Source organism: Pongo pygmaeus, chromosome 3 (assembly GCF_028885625.2).
Source record: "Pongo pygmaeus isolate AG05252 chromosome 3, NHGRI_mPonPyg2-v2.0_pri, whole genome shotgun sequence".
In the NCBI taxonomy this organism is placed as follows: domain Eukaryota; kingdom Metazoa; phylum Chordata; class Mammalia; order Primates; family Hominidae; genus Pongo; species Pongo pygmaeus.
This window is the reverse complement of record NC_072376.2, coordinates 170,140,821-170,161,818: the sequence shown is the minus strand read 5'-3', so window position 1 is coordinate 170,161,818 and position 20,998 is coordinate 170,140,821. Positions and strand designations below refer to the sequence as shown.

General features: G+C 36.2%; 1 protein-coding gene across 1 annotated transcript in view; it reads right to left on the bottom strand.

The window, feature by feature from the left end:
- GLRB (glycine receptor beta) overlaps positions 1-18,333 on the bottom strand; it is a 101,186-nt gene extending 82,853 nt beyond the window's left edge. Inside the window, exons 1-2 of the mRNA XM_054486240.2 lie at positions 18,108-18,333; positions 16,251-16,401 (exon numbers count right to left, since the gene is read on the bottom strand). Of these exons, the coding sequence (XP_054342215.1) occupies positions 16,251-16,372 (122 nt within the window). The 5' untranslated portion in view covers positions 16,373-16,401; positions 18,108-18,333. The remainder of the gene's footprint in view (positions 1-16,250; positions 16,402-18,107) is intronic.
- Positions 18,334-20,998: the final 2,665 nt, after the last annotated feature.

The window sequence follows — 20,998 nt, the reverse complement described above, 5'->3', positions numbered from 1 at the left end:
ATAATAATAATAATAATAATAATAATAATAAAATAAAATTAAAAATTAAAAAAAAAAAGGATAAAGCCAAAAAAAAAAAAAAAAAAGAAACTAGGCAAAATTAATTTACTGAATGGTAATCACTGGAGTTGGCAATGAGTAATTTGGAAAGAAAGTGATGTCTAAGGTTTTGGACATGTTCTGTTTCTAGATCTGTGTGCTGGTTACCAATGTGAACATTTATTAAAGCTTATGATTGCTGCACTTTTCTATATGCATGTTACACATACTTCAAAAAGGTTTAAAAATAAATGCCCAAAAACAGCTTGTGTTTAATTATTTGTGTGTCACATATACAGAGAACAAACACATGCATAGACAGATTGAGGCAGAAAGACAGAGAGAGATTGCATAAAGCAATTAAAATATGGTATTATAATCTTTGATCAGTTAAAACTAAGTCTCTATGTAATATTCTATATGAGAAAGTAAATGCCTGTATCTAAATTTTTCATGGTGGTTTAAAAGATAACTCATGTTTCCCTCTCTGAAGAATTAGTCTATTGCTTTTTATCCCTTGAAAGCAGAGCCAAAGTGAACCATGTTTTTTTTTTTTTTTTTTTTTTTTTTTTTTTTTTGAGATGGAGTCTCGCTCTGTCACCCAGCCTGGAGTGCAGTGGCACGATCTCGGCTCACTGCAACCTCCGCCTCTCGGATTCAAGTGATTCTCCTGCCTCAGCCTCCCAAGCAGCTGGGACTAAAGGCATGTACCACCACGACTAGCTAATTTTTGTATTTTTAGTAGAGACAGGGTTTCATCATGTTGACTAGGATGGTCTTGATCTCTTGACTTTGTGATCAGCCCACCTCAGCCTTCCAAAGTGCTAGGATTACAGGCGTGAGTCACTGCGCCTGGCCAGAACTATGTATTTTATACTTCGCTTCTTTTTAGCTATGTTTTTGTGATCTTATTATATGAATGCATATGCATACATACAGCATGGAAAGGAAGTAAATCATTTATTGTTTCCTGACCACAGTAGCTTAGGAATGGTTTCTTATTTACAAAATGTCCATTGATAGCTAACATCCAAATTATATACTATTAATCAAACTAATGACTAGTTTTTAGGTGTGGAACACACATCTATGAAAGAGAAGATTGTCAGATTTTGTGCTCAGAAAGTAGCATTCTATTATTTAGAAAGAACTTCAATAAACTTTAAATGTATGTAAAAGACCATAAGTAAACCCAGTATGTTGCTTGAAAATGGCAAAGATATTCAAAGGCTAAGTGACAATCAAGATGAAAAATGTGTTCCCATTGGTGAGGGTAATGACTAAACATAAATATAGTGGCAAGAACATTAATGAAAAAACTTGGAATGGGAAGCAGAAGACCGAAGTTTAACTGCCAAATCTGCCACTAGCTAGCGGTAGGCCATTAGGAAAGCCATTTTACTACCTTTTGTGACTACAGTTTTCGAGTCTTCTAAATAAACAAGGACGACTCTGATAGGTACAGTACGACTAAAGAGTTAGCTTCAAGCAACCACCTGACTACTACTGACTGACTTTATGACCTTAAGAAAGCTATACAAACACTCTACACATCCTACGTTCTTTATATATGAATGCTGAATGATGCTGCTTGCAGTACAGATTCATTGTGAAAAGTCGATGGCCTCCCATGTGACAAGCATCTGGAACTAACTCTCACATAAAGAAGTCATGCCACAGATGTTTTATCTATCCCAGACCTAACACTCTGAGTTTATGAGGAAAGCTATGTGTAATAAGGTAACCCAGATATTTTCCCCATGATTAGGTTTTCTGTATTTAACTATTAGCTTAAGTAATGGTAAAAAATAAAAATAAAAATGAGACCAAGAGTAGTAGTAAACATGCAAAACCACTTTGAACTCTTTAAAAGAGGCTCTACTATCACAAACATAGGTAATCCACCTTGTAGAATATTACAGTTAGAAAATACTTTTACATATAATTCCAAATTATACTATCAGAGAAGCTCTGTGAATAGGTACAGATTCTTATTTCTGTTTTACAGATAAGAAAGTCTTAGAGAAGCAAAGTGATCACTTATTCTAGGTCACAAATGTATTAAGTGATCTATTCTAAAGTAGAACCTATGTCTTTTTACTCAAAAATACCATTTCCATCTATCAAACCCCCAGAATAAACTTTTATCTCCATTACCCTAAGAAATCACATTGTTAATGTTTTTATCTTAAAGATCAGGACACTTATCCCAGAGAGAATCATCTGAGGATGCACAATTGGTCAGTAATAGAGTCAACTAGAACCCAAGTCTCCTGAATTTTCAATCCAATATTTTCTCCTCCATATTAATTCAACGAATTTCACCTTAAATTTATCATTATTGATTTTTGTAGCATTTGATTTTGTATAATGTTAATGGCAGGGAGTTCATAGAGTAGTTGACTTAGCTGGGACTAGAAGGATAAAGAGGGATGTAACAGATTAAGGGGGAAAGGACAGGACAAACCCTAGGAAGAAGTTAAAGAATAAACAACAGAATAGTGTCACGAAGAGATCAGGCTGCCCAGGAACACCAAGAAATGCAGCATGGCAGGAGAAGATACTGGAAGTGCAGAGCAGAATTGAAAAGAGAAAAGTTGGGTCACAAGCAATGAAGTAAGTGATTGGATATACACTGAGCATCACTCACGTTGACACTATAGAGTAACAGTCCTCAAAGTGTGGTCCACAGCCACAGGCTCCTGAAGGTACCCAAAACACTTGCAGGGGGTCTGTGGACAATACTTTGAGGAGTGTTACCCAGTGTTACACATTCTGTTACTGTCCACAGAGTCAAAACTATTTTTATCATAGTAATAATAAAATGTTATTTACTTTTTTCCACTATGTTGACATTTGCACTGATGGTACCAAAGCAATGGTGGGAAAAACTGTTGGTGTTTTAGCACAAATCAAGAAAATAATACTTAAATGTACTCACAGCCATTGCATTATTCAACATCATATACTAGCAGAAAAAAATAAACAAGAATTTTAAAAGACAGTTTCCTAAGCAATTTTCCTTAAGAATTAATAAAAAATATTAATTTTATTAAATGTTGAAACTTAACATCTTTTTAATGTTGTATGACAAAATGGAGAGTACCCATAAATCATTGTGCTGCACGCCAAACTATTATAATCGTTTCAAAAACATTACTTGAAAATTACAAGTGTAGTTATATGTAGAGATAGAGTGACTGTTTGACTTACTAGATAGACTGAACTTAATAGATTTAATAGATAGATTGAACTAGATAGACACTTTCCACGAAAAGCCATTTTCATGCAACACCATAGAAAACCTGTGGTAATTCAGATTTGAATATTTAGGAAAATATTTTTCAAAAGTGAATGAAGAGAACCTGTAACTTTGAGAAACACTACTCTATTTGTTGCCAGTGATAAAATATGAACTTCCAAACAAAAATTGGAATCTTAAAATTAATATTAGCCACCATGAGTTTGACAGCTTTCCAACACTCACAGACATTCCAATTATATCATAAGTGATATTAGATAGATATGATTTTTTTGATGTTGTATAATAAAATATGTCAACATTTAGAAAATCTGCAAAACCCAGAGAATCAGTATTTTCCAAATGATGTTATACAATCACAATTGGACAAAAGAACCACTCAAAGTGCAAGACAGACTAGTTGATTTTACTGCAACAGAGGACAAAATGTTCACTGATCTGATTTCAGATTTCACATTGCAACTCTCTTGTAAGAAACTAGCACTGGTTAAATTTTGTCATGACATTAAAGAAGAATATTCACAGTTACAAGGCCATTAAAATACTCTTCCCTTTTTCAATTTTATGTCTGCATGAAGTCATAATGTCTTCACGTACTTCAACCAAAACAATATATCACAACAAACTGAATACACAAGCAGATAAGAGAATCCTGCTGTCTTCCATTAAACCAGCCATTAAACTGATTTGCTACAGTAAAACAATGCCCCACTTTGCATTAATTTTTTTCTTTTTGAAAATGCAGCTTTCATAAAAATAAGTTATTCATGTTAATATCCGTACAGTTATTTTAAGTGATTTAATCTTTTAAATTTCTGTTTCAATTTGTAATAAGGTAATTTCAATAGTATAAGCCACATAAACTAAAGCTCTTTGTGTCCCTAAACATGCTCTAGATTGTAGAGGGGACCTTAGACCAACAATTTGAGATCAACAATCTGAGATCAACAATTTGAGACCAACAATTTGTATCATTGAGATCAATGGTACAAATACCATTGTAGAGGATGAGCAAAGTAGAGAGGACAGGATCAGATTCAGGAATCTAGGAAAGCACTGCAATAACAGATTCAAGGTGACATGACTATGGCCTGACAGAGACCATAAAAGTAGAGATGAGGAGAAGTAGCTAGATGCAATACTCATTTCTAAACCATCAACAGAATGAGTAATTGATGAGATGATGAAAGTGAAAGGGCATGAAGGATTTGAAGATGCTTTTGTCATTTCTCATGAAAGGCTGGGTGTAGAGTTGGGGAATACAGATAGGAAAGCAAGTTTAATATGTTGGGTATGTTAATTTTGAGGTCCAGTAGGAAGCTGAAAATAATTACTTGGAAATCAAGAGTGAAGTTACATATAGAGATAAAGATATAGAAGCAATCATAGATACCAATAGATATTACTCAGGAGAAAATTGATAAGCAAGAAGCTAAAAGAACTAAGGATGAATACCTGGAAAACCCAATATGTCAGGAAGGACAATAAGAAATAGCCAGTGAAGGTGGTTAATCAGCTGTAGTCAGAAAGGTGGCTAAAAGGAGCCAGGAGTGAGTAAAGTTCAGGAAGCCAAATGTGGGATGGGTGAAATCGGAGATTGTTTCCATTTACAGAAGATAGCTAGCCCTTACTGAGTAATAACAAGGACCTAAAATAAAGTCACTATATTTGTTTTAAAATAATAAAATTCATATCTTCATTTACTTATTTCTTTGAAACAGGGTCTCGCTCTGTCGCCCAGGCTGGAGTGCAGTAGCATGATCGCAATAATGGCTCACTGCAACCTTGTTCTCCTGGACTCAGGTGATTCTCCCACCTCAGCCTCCCAAGCAGCTGGGATTACAGGTGTGTCCCCCCTCTCCCATGCTTGGCTAATTTTTTTTTTATGTTTTGTGGAGATGAGGTCTCACTATGTTGCCCATGCTTGTCCTAAACTCCTGGGCTCAAGTGATCCTCCCACTTTGGCCTCCTGAAGTATTGAGATTACAAGTGTGAGCCATGGCGCCCAGCCCAAATCTTTATTAAAAGTAAAATTGTGTCAGGAGTCAGTCTTAATAGAATGATTAAGTGGCACATATTGTTTCATTTGTTGTAATAATGTTGCATGTCTTTTGTAATTTAAGGAAATTCAAGGTAAGTGAAGAAAAGAACTAGTGAATTAGAGCTCAAAAAGTATAGGCCATTTTATCCTACTAGTTGAAGAAATATAGTAATTAACAAAGGGGAAAATCAAAGTTAATAAAAGGAATACAAAAACTATATATATTTTTCCAGGTGGTGACTCTTTAATATGTTTGTAAGCACTTAGGAAAAAAAGAGCCAAAGAAACGAAGAAAATTTAAAACATAGGGGAGTAAAGTAAGCTAAGAGGTACATCTCAGAAGACAGTGAAGGAGATGGGATCCTAAAAAAATTCATTTTTTTGCTAAATCAAGAGAAAAGCAGAAAAGGAAGGATGATGCCTCAGGTAGCTTTAGAATGAAAATCAAGAAAGACTGAGGGATTCCCATCCAAGGACTTCTATTCTTTTCCTTTAAAATAAAAGTTAAAATTTTACGCTAACACTGAAAGGAACAAGATAAAAGGCAGGAACAATGTGGAGAGAGAAATTTAGAGCCTCTGAGGGGTAAGGAAAAGAATTTGGAACCAAAATGAAGACTTAGCCAAGACTAGATCAAAATAAATCAACCAAGATTCTAGATCACTGAAAACATCTACATTTGTATCATGAAGTCGAAAATATTATAGAGATTCCAGACACATAAAAGTAGAATGTATAGAGAATATTAAAGAATGTTGCAATAAGACCTTTAGATTATTTTGTCAGCCATGCCCATGGTATCACTGAGAGTTAAACATGATACAAAGAACACCACACATCCACTCATTAATAGGTAAGCCTTTTCTATTAGGTTATTCTCAGCAATCAGCCCAGGAGCAGTAAACTCCTACTATTGTTTTCTTGTATGAGGACTAATAAATGTCAGATGTGTCAAGGTATCCAACATATTTTATTAGCAATTTAATAAGTGCTTCACTGTTATTCCAATCAGAGCTCTAGAAATATTGTTTCATATTTACATCATTTCTCAGAGGAGCCATTTGTACGTACATAAATTTGAATAATTGGCTTCATGAATTCTAAGTGTAAATTTCCATAAAATACCCATGGTAAAGGAATTCATTTATAAAGAGACCTCAGCTCTCTTTAGCAGAGCAATGATATGTCTATTTCAGGTAGTAGCATAAGGAAAATATAGGAGACTTTTGCAAGTATACTTTTTTTTACTGTATTACAGAAATTATTTGCCTCCACAAGAAAAAAAAAGGATACATTTCAGTAAGTCAAATTCCTTAATCTGTGAACATTTGGTAGGCTAAGAATGCAGACAATTCACCTTCCTCATACCTTACTCTTCTACTTTGGAGTTCAGTTAAATACCTATGTTTTGATAAATCAACTCTGAAATTAGATTTCCTTTGGAGTTAACTTCCCTAAGAAATAGAATTTTGTGTATTCTTTTTCCACTGGTCAGGCTTGACTGGTTAAAAATTGGGAAACAAAAAGCACCAACAAAACACTAAAATAGTTAACCCTGAATATAAAGTTACCAAAGCAATCATAAACAAAACCGCATTGTATCATAAAAGATATGGCTGTCATAAATTAATGAATGAATAAAATTAGGAGACTATGGAGATCAAACTTTTCACTATACAAATGAGAAAACTGAGACTCAGATAGATTAAGTGACTTATTGAAAGTTATACAGCCAATTAGCAAAAGTGCTAAAGGAGATACAGCGGTGTTCTTTCTGCTATCTTATTATACAAGGTCTTTGCCATCATGATTTAGTAGACATACAAAGTAAATTTTAAACAATACGTGTTTTATCTCTAAACATCTAAACACAGTCCCAGTGAACCACTAACCCATCAAAAGATTAATTTAGGATTTGTCTATATCATCAGCTATCCATTTAATTTTCTTTGAACTAGCAAGCATAAATGGAGCTCTTATGCAAACAATTTTGAAGTAGGGCAGGATATAAAAGTATATATAACCATTTCATCTCAAGTACTTAAAATTTAGTTAGAGAGTTAAAACTACACAATAGAGTTCAATTAGAAAAAAAGACATCATTGTATAAAGAACTAATTCTAATCAAGTGTCAAAACATCCAGTATGCACAAAAAGGATTCTGAGATATCAAGAACAGGGAGTTTAATTTCAGTTTTAATCATAGGCCCATGAGATCTTGGGCATAAAAAGAACTTCTAAATACTTTTAACTTCCCATTGATGTTATTTGGGTCGTGTTCCTACCCAAGCTATGTTCAGTCACTCCAGCAACAAAGAAGCTCCTAAGGAAACCCATTTTCTCTTTGGACAGTTCTATATTTTCCTTTAATTGAACTTATCTTCCTCTGTTTCTCTCTTTGGTCTTAATTCTATAACTTGGAGTCATACAAAGAAAGTCTAGTCATTTTATATGACAACATCTCAAATAGAAGGTAATTACTCTTCTATTCTTCAGAGAAAATAATGCACAATAGAATTAATCGAACAACACAACAGACTCACATTCGTGCAAATACCGATCATGATTCTCCAAACAAACTCACATGTAATTCTAACTCTCATAAATTATGGCAACCAGAATTCAACATAATGCTTCAGGTAATATACTCACCATGAGATTAATACTTTTTTATTTCTAAACATTGTATTTCTATCAATATCCAAGACATCAAAGCATTAATAAGCCACAACACTATTAATTCAGATTAATCATATTCTCAATTAAAACTTATTTTAAATGTTTTATAAAGCAAAGCAATATCTAAGATGAGCTCTGAGGGACTAGTCAAGCCTAGATATTTTAAGCAAGAAGTTGTCATTCCAAACATAAACATGTCCAAGCATACATAATAGCAAGGGAAGATTAGGAACAACAGCAGATAAGGCTTCCCAAAATAGGAAAGTAGGCTTGGGTATGGCTGACACCTGTAACCCCAAGTCTTTGGGAGACCAAGGCGGGAGGACCACTTGACGCCAGGAGTTTGAGGCTGCAATGAGCTATGATCACACCACTGAACTCCAGCCTGGGCAACAGAGTAAGATCCTGTCTCTAAAAACATACATTCATATATACATACCTACACACATAATATAAGAGAGTTGTTTCACATAAATTTAGAAATATAAGTCAGGGAGGCCCTTGAAAATCAAGGTAAGAAGTATGTACTGGAGTTCAAGAACCATCCGGTAGTAAGATATTGTAAGTTTTCAAACATAAGAATAACAAGATGAAAATACAGTCCAGGCACGGTGGCTCACGCCTGTAATCCCAACACTTTGGGAGGCTGAGGTGGGTGGATCACGAGGTCAGGAGATCGAGACCATCCTGGCTAACATATCGAAACCCCATCTCTACTAAAAACACAAAAAATTAGCAGGGTGTGGTGGCACGTGCCTGTAGTCCCAGCTACTCGGGAGGCTGAGGCAGGAGAATCACTTGAACCCGGGAGGCAGAGGTTGCAGTGAGGTGAGATCACCCCATTGCACTCCAGCCTGGCTAACAGAGTGAGACTCCATCTCCAAAAAAAAGATGAAAATACAGATGGCATGTTAAGATGGATAATAATGATAGAAAAGCTAGGGTGAATAACTAGGAAGATATAGTAACACATATGTTAAAAATAATGGTGGCTGGGCATGGTGGCTCCTGCCTGGAATCTCTGTACTTAGGAGGCCAAGGCAGGAGGATTGCTGGAGGCCAAGAGTTGGAGGTGGCAGTTAGCTATGATCACAACACCGCACTCCAGCCTGGATGACAGAATTAGATCCTGTCTCCAAAAAGGAAAATAAAATAATGGTAAGAGCAGATGTAGCGAAAAAAAAATTCAACGTGGCAGATATAGGAGATCATTTTAAGATAATGTTAGGTTCCATTTAAGCTTCATGCCTGGGTAACTGGAATAATAAGGATGCTGATTTCCTTTTGGAAAAAGAAGATCAATTCAATTGATTGCAAAATAACAGCATGCCATTAAAATTGTTCAATAAGTAATAAGAAAATACATAACTAAACATCAGTGAAAAATTCAATCTAGATACGTAACAGCGATAACAGGCAATTTTCAATAGTATCCATTTTATAGATTGTCCATATCCTTTTCCAATCAGCCTTTCATCTTTTGGCCAATGTCTTTGTCTTGAGTATTTCCACTAGGAAGTAAGAAACTGGAATTATACTAAAATCTATTTCATCTATTAATGAATAGAAGATAAAGGAGACAAAAGAGTCAGAATAGGAAGATGGCTAATATAATACCCAAGCAGCATATAGTGGCATTGAATAATCAATGAATAATCAGTAGTAACCTACCCTTCTTAGTACATACAGACTGAAGTATGAAAATGCTATCATTCAATGGTACAATCTCTCTCTGAAGGAGACAAAAAAAATCATAACAGCATCAAACCATTTACATATGCACACACAATTTTTAGTTTATGAAAAAACTAACAGAAAGAAATCACATTTTCTCAACATACACACAGAACAAGAATAAAAATTAAAAGTTATTTGTGTAATTATTTTAAAGCTAGAGTTCCAACAGCTTGAAGGAAAGATAATTTAGAAGGTAGGATAATACATGCTAACACTACTATAAATAATAGCAGCCCTCAACACTTAAGGGCTTGTTATTAAGCTTCCCAGACCTAAGATACAAGTATGGGCCAAAATGGGAGAAAAGAGGTGAGATTTCCAATGCAACTTTCAAACATATTAGTTTCACTTATTGTAAGCTATTAAATGTTTGAAATTCAAACAGTATTCAACAAAAGATAGAAGTTTCCTAATGGTGGTGGCAAAAAAATGTAGTATGTGACAAGGCGTTGTATAGCTTGGCCAAATTCACTATTAAAAAGTGCTTATTATGTCTGCTATGAGCAAAAATAGAAACGGCAAACAATATTCAGTTTTATTTTTAATTGAGGGAGTTCTGGTTTTTTAATTATTGTTATTCAATAAAAAATCTGAAAGTTTATTTTAGTATGTTCTAGTTTCATATATGATGTACCTACAAATATAAATCCATAAAACTATGCCTTATAAATTATGGCAGCATTTATTAGATCATTATATTTGTTATCCTATGATCATTATTTCTTGAAAATTATAGTAGCTTGACATATTTCTTCTTACTATTACAGCTAAGGTCAGAAAAGAGAAAAGTTTTTCTGGGTTTGAAAGAAATGTTTTAAAAAATATTATTCATGAAATTTCAAACCTTAATAATAAGATTTTAAAATCCTTATTATTAACACACCACCAACATACATTTATCTTATGTACTAGAGCTTTCTAAGTCAATTCCCCCAAAATAAAGACATACTTAAATAAATAGATCAAGATAAAATTTTTAAAACGTAATTCTCTGTGGGTTACTTTGCTATTAGATAATGATAAAGCTGTAATCAAATACAATGTATTAGAACCACTGAATCTTAAAAATTGCACAAGTTGAAATCACGTTATATCAGTCTCTGGTCTAACCGCCTGTCTAATGCTCAAGCTTTCTCTAAAATATGCCCACCAAGTAATTATCCCACGTGCCTGCATACCTCCACTTATTGTGAACTTCACCACCTCCCTTTCTAATCAATTACATCTAGGCAGAACTCATCAAAAGTTCTTAACTTGGAGCCAAAAATATGCCTCCCCGTAGCTTCTATTCATTAGTACTGCTTTTAATTATTGGTGCCAAGCAACAAAGTCTACCTTCTCATCACCATCGCAGTTTTTTGAAACTTTGGAGACAATTTTCAAGTATCTCAGTTCCTTCATCTCTTCCTAATGTGACATGATTTTAATTACTTCTACTATTCTTATTTCTGTCTCCTGAAAATATTTCTGCCCTAGCACAGAGCAGAACTCTCCGTAAACCTTGCTTTAAATACTTCTAAAAAGTAATATACTTAACATAAAATTAGCAAAATAGTTTCACTATTCAAATAAATAGTTCTTATTTTACTAATTTTATGTTAAGAATATGTTAATTTTAAGAATGTCTTTCTTAAAATACTAAATTGTATGTATGTGTGTATATATATATAAAAAACACTATTCATTTGTCTGATAATTATTATGTAATATTTTTCCCAAATGTGCTCTGCCAAGCTATGTTTTCCCTCATCCTATACTTACCCAAGTGGCTTCTAGACCAAAGTGCAATTTATTCTTCAACAGTGTTAGACCTATCTCATTTAGCCCTTCAAGATCATATTGGATCCTAATTCTGCCTCACATATTCACTACATGTCTGAATATCACAGAGCCTCAGTTTGGATTTTTTCTCTGTATAGTTTTATTTCAGTCATTGACAAATAATTGACTATGATGAGGCCAAAACTGAACCAGGTAACATAATCCAGGATGAAGATGTTCCACTAATTACCTAGCTGCTAACTCACCTAGTTATCCTTATATTGAGACCATATTTCTAAATTTTCCACAGGGATCATATCAGTCAATTTCAGGTAACTTAACAAAATCCAAATATAATGACTTAATATAAGATAGTCGAAGATCTTTAGGTTTTTATTCACTTCATTAAATAAATTTTTATTATATGTATATTTTGTGCCAGGAGCTATGTTGCTCGCTGGTGATTAAGGTAATCAAGACACTGCTCTCATGGAGCTTACAATCTAGTGGGGAAAGCAGACAATTACAATAGATAATTATCATACTGTATTATAGATGAGTGGCAATTGGGGAACTGTGGGGGCACAGAATGTGATTATCTAAATCCTCGGGATTAGGAAAGGTTTCCCAAAGAAGACAATAGGGTTTGAGTCTGAGTTAAGTTTGAGGTCATTATGAAACAATCAGATTAAAATGTTGGATGTATGGGTGTGGTGCTCTTCAGAGAGGTACGGGCTATATATACAGACAGAGAAATCAACAGTAAGTGGTAGTTATAGCCATGAATTTGGATGAGACCCACTGACACAGGTTAACTAAAAAGAAGAAAAACATTGGCATTTCAGGGAAAGGGAAGAACACTTGCAGAGATGTGAAAGAGCACAGGTATATGAGAGTTGATGTGTGTGAGGCTAAGGCAGGGGCAGGGGTTGGGATGGGGAAGATACTGCTGGAGGTATCAGAGGCCAGTTCATCAGGAACCTTGTGTGTGGAGCCAAAAAATTTCCACCTTATCCAGAACACTGTGGTGTCCTTTAAAGTGTTCTCAATATTGACACGACCTGACTGGACTCAAGACACTATTGGGAAAATACACAGTAAGGTCAATGTAGCATATGAATTAATGGAGGAAGATAAGAAGCAGGAAGGCTGAAAAGGAGTCAATGAAGAGGGTGGGAAGGAGTAGCTAAGGCAATGTCCCACATGGGAATGAAAATGTAAGACATATTCCAGTGATAGTAATTGACGAGTTCTGGTGACTACTGAATTTGAGAAGCTAAGGTAGAAAGAGATGGTCTAAGGTGATCCCCAGGATTGTAGTATGAATGAAAAGGTGGAAATGGTGTCATCTGGTGAGAAGAGGAGTTCACCACTCTTAATACAGTGATTATCCATTGTATTATTCACATGATTCTGAGTTCAGGTTTTATCATTTCAAGTTAAATTTGAGTTTCATGATGGGACGGTCAAGTTGAAATGGTGGATGTATGGGTGTGGCACTCTTTAGAGCGATCTGAGCTGTACATAAAGACTTGGGAGTTAACAGTGAGTAGATGGTAACTACAACCATAGATTTCTACAAAACCTCTCAGGTAGAATGAAAAATCAGAGGAAAGACCAAAAGATTAAAGGCAATGTCAAATGTAAGCTGTAAAATAAAAAGGTAACTGTCCAAGGACTTATCTAAAATATTTTTATTAATTTAAAGTTTATTTCTTATTTGTTAATACATATTAAATTTCTAAAGTTTTTGGAAGCAAATTTATCAGATACTTTGTCAGTCTGGTACTAGTACTTCACTTACATATCAAAAAAACAACAGGTTAGAAAAAAGAAACAGCAAAGAGGCCAAGAAAAGTTTATGATCTGACTCAAGCTCAGCATCAATATTAAATCGTAGAATATCAAGGAACTCCAGTCCTTTATTTCTCCTACATTTTAAAACATGTTTCCTCTATTTACAGTCTTGGGGGGAAATGTTGTTATAACAGTAAAACTGGAAGATTTCACTCTGGATTGCTACACATGAACTGCTTATGTCCATGCACCCACATTGCTTCATCCACTCTACTCAAAAAAAAAAAAGTGTAAACAAATGAAAACATCACTGGGCAAGAATTTTACCATCCTGAGGAGTATTAGGGTAGTCTGTACTTGATTTCTGGGTTTTGTAATTTTAAATATTCCTCTTAGTCAAGATGTTTAATAAACAAGCAACTTACACAGGCTAAGCAAACTGGATCATTCTCTAAGATACATACAATTTGCATATTCTTTCACAGACCATTATTATAGCTCAAATTCTTAATCAAGACGTCTGAAAGAAATTTGATATCATAGATCCAATCATAGTCAGGGACAACCCTAGTCTTCTGAAGTTCTTAATTCAGTGATAATCAGAATTCTTAATAAAATGCTCAAATGAAAAATATACAACTCTAACTCTCCAAGGTACATCCACTTTTTAACAAGCCAGACTTCTGGCAGCATCACATCACAATGGTTAATAAAGCTTGATCTAGTCTCATAATTATTTTTTAAAAACCTATAATGCAAAAATTCAAAGATAAAATTTCAATTAATTACTCAACATATCTAAAATATTGAGATGTGGGCTTAACAGGCATATGTTGGGTCTTCCACTTGAAGATGTCATATTCATCAGAAGAGAACTCTTATTGTTATACTCTTTATCTACTAAATTTAACTTTGAAAATCTGTCTTAAATAACTATACACACCATAAGTATATACAGTCTACACATAAGGCTATTTAATAATGTAGTTGTGAAAAGAGAATGTCCTCTAAAATACTCTCGTAATATATATGGTAGTTATAAGATTTGCTGTCGCCATCGTCAGAATAATTTGATTATGACATTTGATGTAGGACAGCGGGTGGGTGTACCGGGAGAACAAGAGCCTTATCAGCTTCCTCAGATAGAGAAACCCAAGATGGCTTGATTCCATACATAGAATTATGGTGACTATATGACATAGACAACAGTTTGTGTTAATGTCCCAACATTCATCAAAGAAAAGGTAATAGAAAGAATATCTAAAACACAAAGAAGTGTCCTTTCGCTTAGGAAGACTAAGGCCTGACAATGTCCAGTTCCCTAAAATGCTAATCTCCAGCTTGTAGCACAAAAACAGTAACAGTGAAGAGTTGAGATGGTTGTAGATTGTGGTTATTCCTGAACCTACCTCCATTTTTCCCAGCTGATACCCAGCTGGGCAGATGGCCAAGAAGGGACACACAAACATAATTCAGGGCCATTGTGTCATATACCCAGAAATTTGGCCCTGACATCAGAATACGGTGCAGCACTAGAATAAGCAGCACTATTAAGGGTGAAAATCAGGAAATATCCCTTCAAATGGAGCTGAATTTAATGCTAGACATTACGTGGATCATGATACTCTCTCCAGAATTTTACTCTCACAAATTCATACAAACACCTATTACAAAATACCAATTCTAGTGTCCTTTCTTTACAAAATATACTTCCCAAAATGTACCTCATCTCTTACAGAACATCTGTAAAACTATAATAATCTCTATTTAAATAATAATGATGCTGGAATAAAATGTTATCTATGATCAATATTACATTTGAGAAATATTAATTGAAGATGACCTGTAATAGAAAATTAACTTTTATTCCAAATCACTGCATATATTGCATTATTACCTAAAAGCACATTATATTTTGAGAAAGTTGTTTACTCATATACTGTACAATTGCTCTATTTTACTTTCATTGACCAGTAATGTTAATCTTTCCTATTAAAAAAAAGACTTGGCCAGGTGCGGTGAACCACGCCTGTAATCCCAGCACTTTGGGAGGCCAAGGCAAGCAGATCACCCAGGGTCAGGAGTTGGAGACCAGCCAGATCAACATGGTGAAACCTCGTCTCTACTAAAAAATACAAAAATTAGCTGGGGGTGGTGGTGGGCACCTGTAATCCCAGCTACTTGGGAGGCTGAGGCAGGAGAATTGCTTGAACCCGGGACGTGGAGGTTGCAGTGAGCAGATATTGTGCCACTGCACTCCAGCCTGGGTGACAGAATGAGACTTCATCTAAAAAAAATAAACAAGACTCCACACCACAAAACTTTGTCTTATGTGGGGGATGTGCTGGATTTAGAATTTGTGTTTTCAAGTAATTTCAAATTTAATGACCTGCTTTCTACAAAATATCCTAATCTCCTAATATAACTTATTTATAATTACTAAAATAGAAAATTGATCTATCATATGAATTTCCTTTTGCCATGCATACATATGAACTGACCTTAAGATCACAGTTACCTATCTGACTTTTAAATAAAATATTATTAAATATTTTAGGGTTTTTTTTAAAAAAAAACTTTTTGAACTGGTATTTGCTCAAAACACAGTATATCAGTATCCAATTAAAGTTGCACAGCACATTTAGCATAAGAAAAAAATAGTGACTTTTTCTACTTTTGTAAACAATGTATAAAAATTATATAAACCCATGGCATGATTTAAAAAAAGAAAACTATAAAACCACCTTGAACATTGGGAATTAATTCTCACATTCTAAACCTCTCTTCACCCTATCATTTTCTGTCTCTGTAACAGATGGATATATATTCTGATACGAAAAGTTTTGTTGATGTGTGTCTTCATAAACCACCTTACTTTTATAAAACACGCAATAACATTTCTCCATATAAGAATATAAGACATGAAGAACATACGATGGGCATAGATACTGCTTCTTTTTCCCCTTCCCTTTCTTTGAAGACTTTTCCTTAGAATAGGCTTCTTCCACCCACAAGGAAATTAAAATTAAAAAGGCAGTTGTCAATAAAAACTTCATCTTGAAAACTTAAATTTCAGAAGATCGATCTACAAGAGAGAACAAGAAAATGTTTACATTTATGAAGCAAATGATAACTACATGACTGTCCCTTCAAAGAGTATAATCATTACTATCCAAAGGGCAAGTACATTTGTACATCAAATCCTCGTTGCTCAGTCCTACGTGGTAATACTTCACAACATATTTAGTATTTTTTATATAGTAGCTGTAAAGTCTTTTTTATATAGCAGTAAAAGTCAGTTTAAATAATGGCACATAGAAAACAAGACCGCCAATGAGATATAATAGGTTACTGTATAAAATTTCTGATTCTATAGCTACACAAAATTATAAAATGATATTGAATTGCACAGTATATCAAAAATATGTTTAGAAAGATATCTGGAAGCATGTTTTAACACAGCGTTAAAATGATTATCTTCGGCTAGTACATTGGAAGTATCTTTTTCTTTTTAAATTTTTATATTGTTTGAAGTTCTTATGTATATTTTTTCAAAAACAATGTATTTTAAAGAAAAAGAAATTCTAAGTATTAAAAACCTGACAGATAAAAGAAAAAATTAATATCAAAGAGTTCCACATTCAAAATTCATTGCTTTTTTATTTAAACACATTAAATTGGCAAGCTACCTTTTTGCCCAAAAAAGGTGCCTCTTAAGTTAGCTTTAAAGCTTTCTTACTTATTTGCTACTAACATTTATCATCAAAAAGATTACTTCAGAAATTCTACAACAAGAAATAAAACAAGTGTTGTTACATTTTTTTCAAATTATCGTCCTAGCCATATTTTTATAACATTTTTCATGCTCAAATCAGAATTATACTCTTGCCAGAGATTCTGATAAATAAAAAATAATTAAGCCTCTACTGACACTAGAGAAGTTCAAACTCTTCGGCATCCTTCATTTCCAAACCATAAATTGTTTCTCTTTCACTGTTTTCCGCAGGGTAAAAGACCTGTCATATTCTTCAACGCTAACTTAATTCCCATCTCCCATTTCACCCTCATAAATTTGCTTCTCCTTATGTCGTGTTTTTCATCTTCTCCCCCCCTCCAGGATTCTTCCCCCCATATTTATCTTTCACACACACTCGAGGCAAGCCAGAGGGGCTTCTCCCTGGGTACTTTAAATTGAAGACAACAGAGGGGGCTCATCAGACCAACAGCAACAACACAAGGTTCTCCTCTGGCAACTTCACAGCATTGGACGCTCCCTTCCCCCATCCGACAGCGGCACCTGCTTCCAGACACCTTTGCCCACAGCAGCAGGTACTTCTCCCACTTTCACATCCTTGCCCCCCAAAAAAGGAGGGCTGAGCCCTCCTAACGCTTCGAAAAACAGAGAAATTCAACACTCTGCTCTGTCCTCACCCCTAATCTTTCAAGGGGGACAGCTGCATTGACTGGAGAATCCTCATAAACAAAACAACGCAAGGAGCCCTCCTGGCCAACCTTGCCTTCCCTAATTACCCCGGCCCTCTGCATCCCTCCACCCGGAGCGTCTCCGCGGGCGCCACCGCAGCGGGGACCCGGCTGCCGCTGCCAGGCGCCCCGCGCCCCTCTCCCGCGCAGGGCAGCGCGCGTCCTCCCCTGCACGCCGCAGTGCTCCTCGCGCTCCGCCGCCCCGGGCTTGACCCGCTCTTTCCGCAGAGGCGTCTATTCCCGTCCTCAGACCACCGTCGCCGCCCCAACCCGCGTCCCCTCCTCCTAAGTGGAGCTCCTGGCACTTACCCGGAGGCGCCCCTGCCCACAACCGCCGGGCGAGATCGTGGAGGCTCCGGGCCGAGGTGGCAGTGGCTGCTAGGGGTGCAGCGGGCGCCGAGCGGGGGCAGCTGCGTCCCAGCCGCCCGCGCCACCGCCGAGCTCGGCTGACGCGCCTGCTCGGGCCGCGGAGCCTGCGCCGTGGCGCGCCGCGGTCGGGGCCGCAGAGGGGACAGCGCGGGCCGCGGGGGAACCTGGCGACCGCGGGCGGGGGAGGGAAGAGGTGTCCCGACAGAGCAACGTCATGGCATCGTCCCCTTCAGGCACTGGAGGGGTTACCGAGCAGAAATGTGTACCCCCTTCACTCCTTAGGGGACTAAAGGAGTTGGGGACGAAGGGCGGGAATGGGTGTCGGTACAAAAAGAAAAAACCTTTCAAGGAGCTGGGATTGCTTGGGGTCAGCTTTTGACCACTAGCAACAAACAACAACAGAGCAACAAATGACCTTCTTGGGTCAAAGCGAACAAAACACATTTTCTGTCATTTCATCATTTGCCTGGAACCCAGACATCCAGCTTAATCTCGGGGTCTTCCAATTTCTAAAAGCCTGAACTTTCTGAGCAAGCTTAAATTGCTCAAAATTACTGACAATATAGTCATACAGGTAATACTATTTTTAACAACTGTTACATAATTAACATGTGTACAGAACTTGACAGTTGCAAAACACCTTTCACTCACCTTATCTCACGTGGCCCTCACCACATTCCTGGGCAGGTTTTGTCATTCTTCCACTTCTGTAGATGAAGAATCTGAAACTCAGTTATATTAAGAGATTTACTTAGAGTTACAGAGATCTTGAAAGAAATTTACCAGAGATTCAAAGTTAGTGATTTTTGCATATCTGAACCAGATAGGGTCTCTGCCTTATAAGAGCAAAATGCTGTTGTCCTCATCCTTGTGAAGAAGTAGCCCTTACTTGGATATGCAGCCCTTAAATAACAGATAAGTCTATCCTATTACCTCTTGAATGTATGCCTGATTGATTTTTTTTAATTTTTATTTTTAAGCAACAGGAGCTCACTTTGTTGCCCAGGCTGCAGTGCAGTGGCACAATCATAGCTCACCGCAATCTTGAACTTCTGGGCAATCAAGAGATCCTCTTTTCTCGGTCTCCCTAGTAGAGTAGCTGGAACAACAGGCACAGGCCATTGTGCTCCACTAATTATTATTATCTTTTTTTAAGAGACAGCGTCTCTGGCTTTGTTGTCCAGGATGGTCTCCAACTCTGCCCTGAAGCCATCTGCCTGCCTCAGCCTCCCAAGCTGGGGGGATTACAGGCTTGAGTCACCCCACCCCACTACACCAGGCCCTGATGGATTTTTTTTTATTAAAAAAGCATTGTCTCAAGTGAGCATCACTTAGCATTGTGTTGTGGACCTACAGATGTATCCAGTAATAAATTTTTCCACCCACAGCCTATGGAGGAAAGGAACATTTCCTGCATATAACCGTGTTCCATAAGCTTCATGAGATATTCTGCTGCCTAAGAGTAGTGATCATTAATAAGTGATCATTACCTTATTTACATTACAAAATGATCATTATTCAAAGAGCTGTACTATGTGGAGACCCCCCCCCCAAAGTGGATCAGGATATAACTTTGGATTTTAATGCTTTATTAAAAAGAACTATATTGATAATATACATTTCATAAGATATAACTTTTGGTGAATAGGTCATATGAAGAATGATAAAGGAATTAGTTTGCATGCAACAAGGGGAGTTTAGAAGTTGGCGAAAACCTTACACTTAGTTTTCAAGTAATCAAGAAATTATTAAGAATTTAGAATAATAGGATATTCCGATTCCTGTAATAAAATGAACATCTTTTATTTACAAACTCTAATGTCCACATTTGGAAGAACTATGCTGAAAATACCTACAATTGACTTGCTCATCTTCCCTAGTATTGTTTCTATGCCATCCATGGATGTTATATTGGAGAATTAGGTTATTCAGAAGAAAAGCATGTCCAGCAGGTTGGATGGGTTTGTGGGTTTTTTACCCAAAGGTTAAGAAATATAGTTGATGCCCTAAAAGCACTTCTTCTAGCCTGTAAAATGGTCAAGTTCAGAATTTTGAAAATTTTTTCTATGAAGGTGATCTGCTTACCTATATTTCTATAACTTTTGTATCATAGTGTGAAAAGGGATGCTTCTAAATAACGTCATGAAATAACCTATTTTCCCCAATTCTATCAAACGTCGATCTACTTTTCTCTATTACTTCTATCAATATTCACTCCTTTAGTAATTCCATCTGGTCACAAGGTTTTAAACACCGTGTTGATAGCTCCCAAATGTACTTCTCCTGACTAGACATCTCTCCAGAACTCCAGACTCATCTAACTGCCTTTTTGACAGCTCAACTTGCATATTTAATAAACATGTCAAACTCAGTGTATCCCAAACTGAACTATTGTTCTCCCTAAAATCTGCCCCACATTCAGCCTTCTCCTTCTCAGTTCATGGCAACCTCATCCCTAGGGGTGCTCAGGCCAAAACTCATGAAGTTGTTCTTGATTCCTCTCTTTTTCTCACACCTCACAACCAAATCTCTGAGGAAATCCTGTTTACTCTCAAATAATAACAGGAATTCAGCTACTTCTTATGATTTTTACTGCAGCCAACCTAGACTCAGTGACCTTCATCTCTACATTAGATTACTGTAATAGCATTTTAGCTACTCACCCTGCCTCTATCATTGTCCTCTCCCACCCTTGAGTAATCTCAAAACAGTAGCCAGAGTGATCCCTTTAAAACATGTCATAGGTCATATTATGTCATTCCTCAGCTCAACACCCAGCAATTAGTCCCCCATTTTATAAACCAAAGTGTTTACAATGGTCTACAAACCTT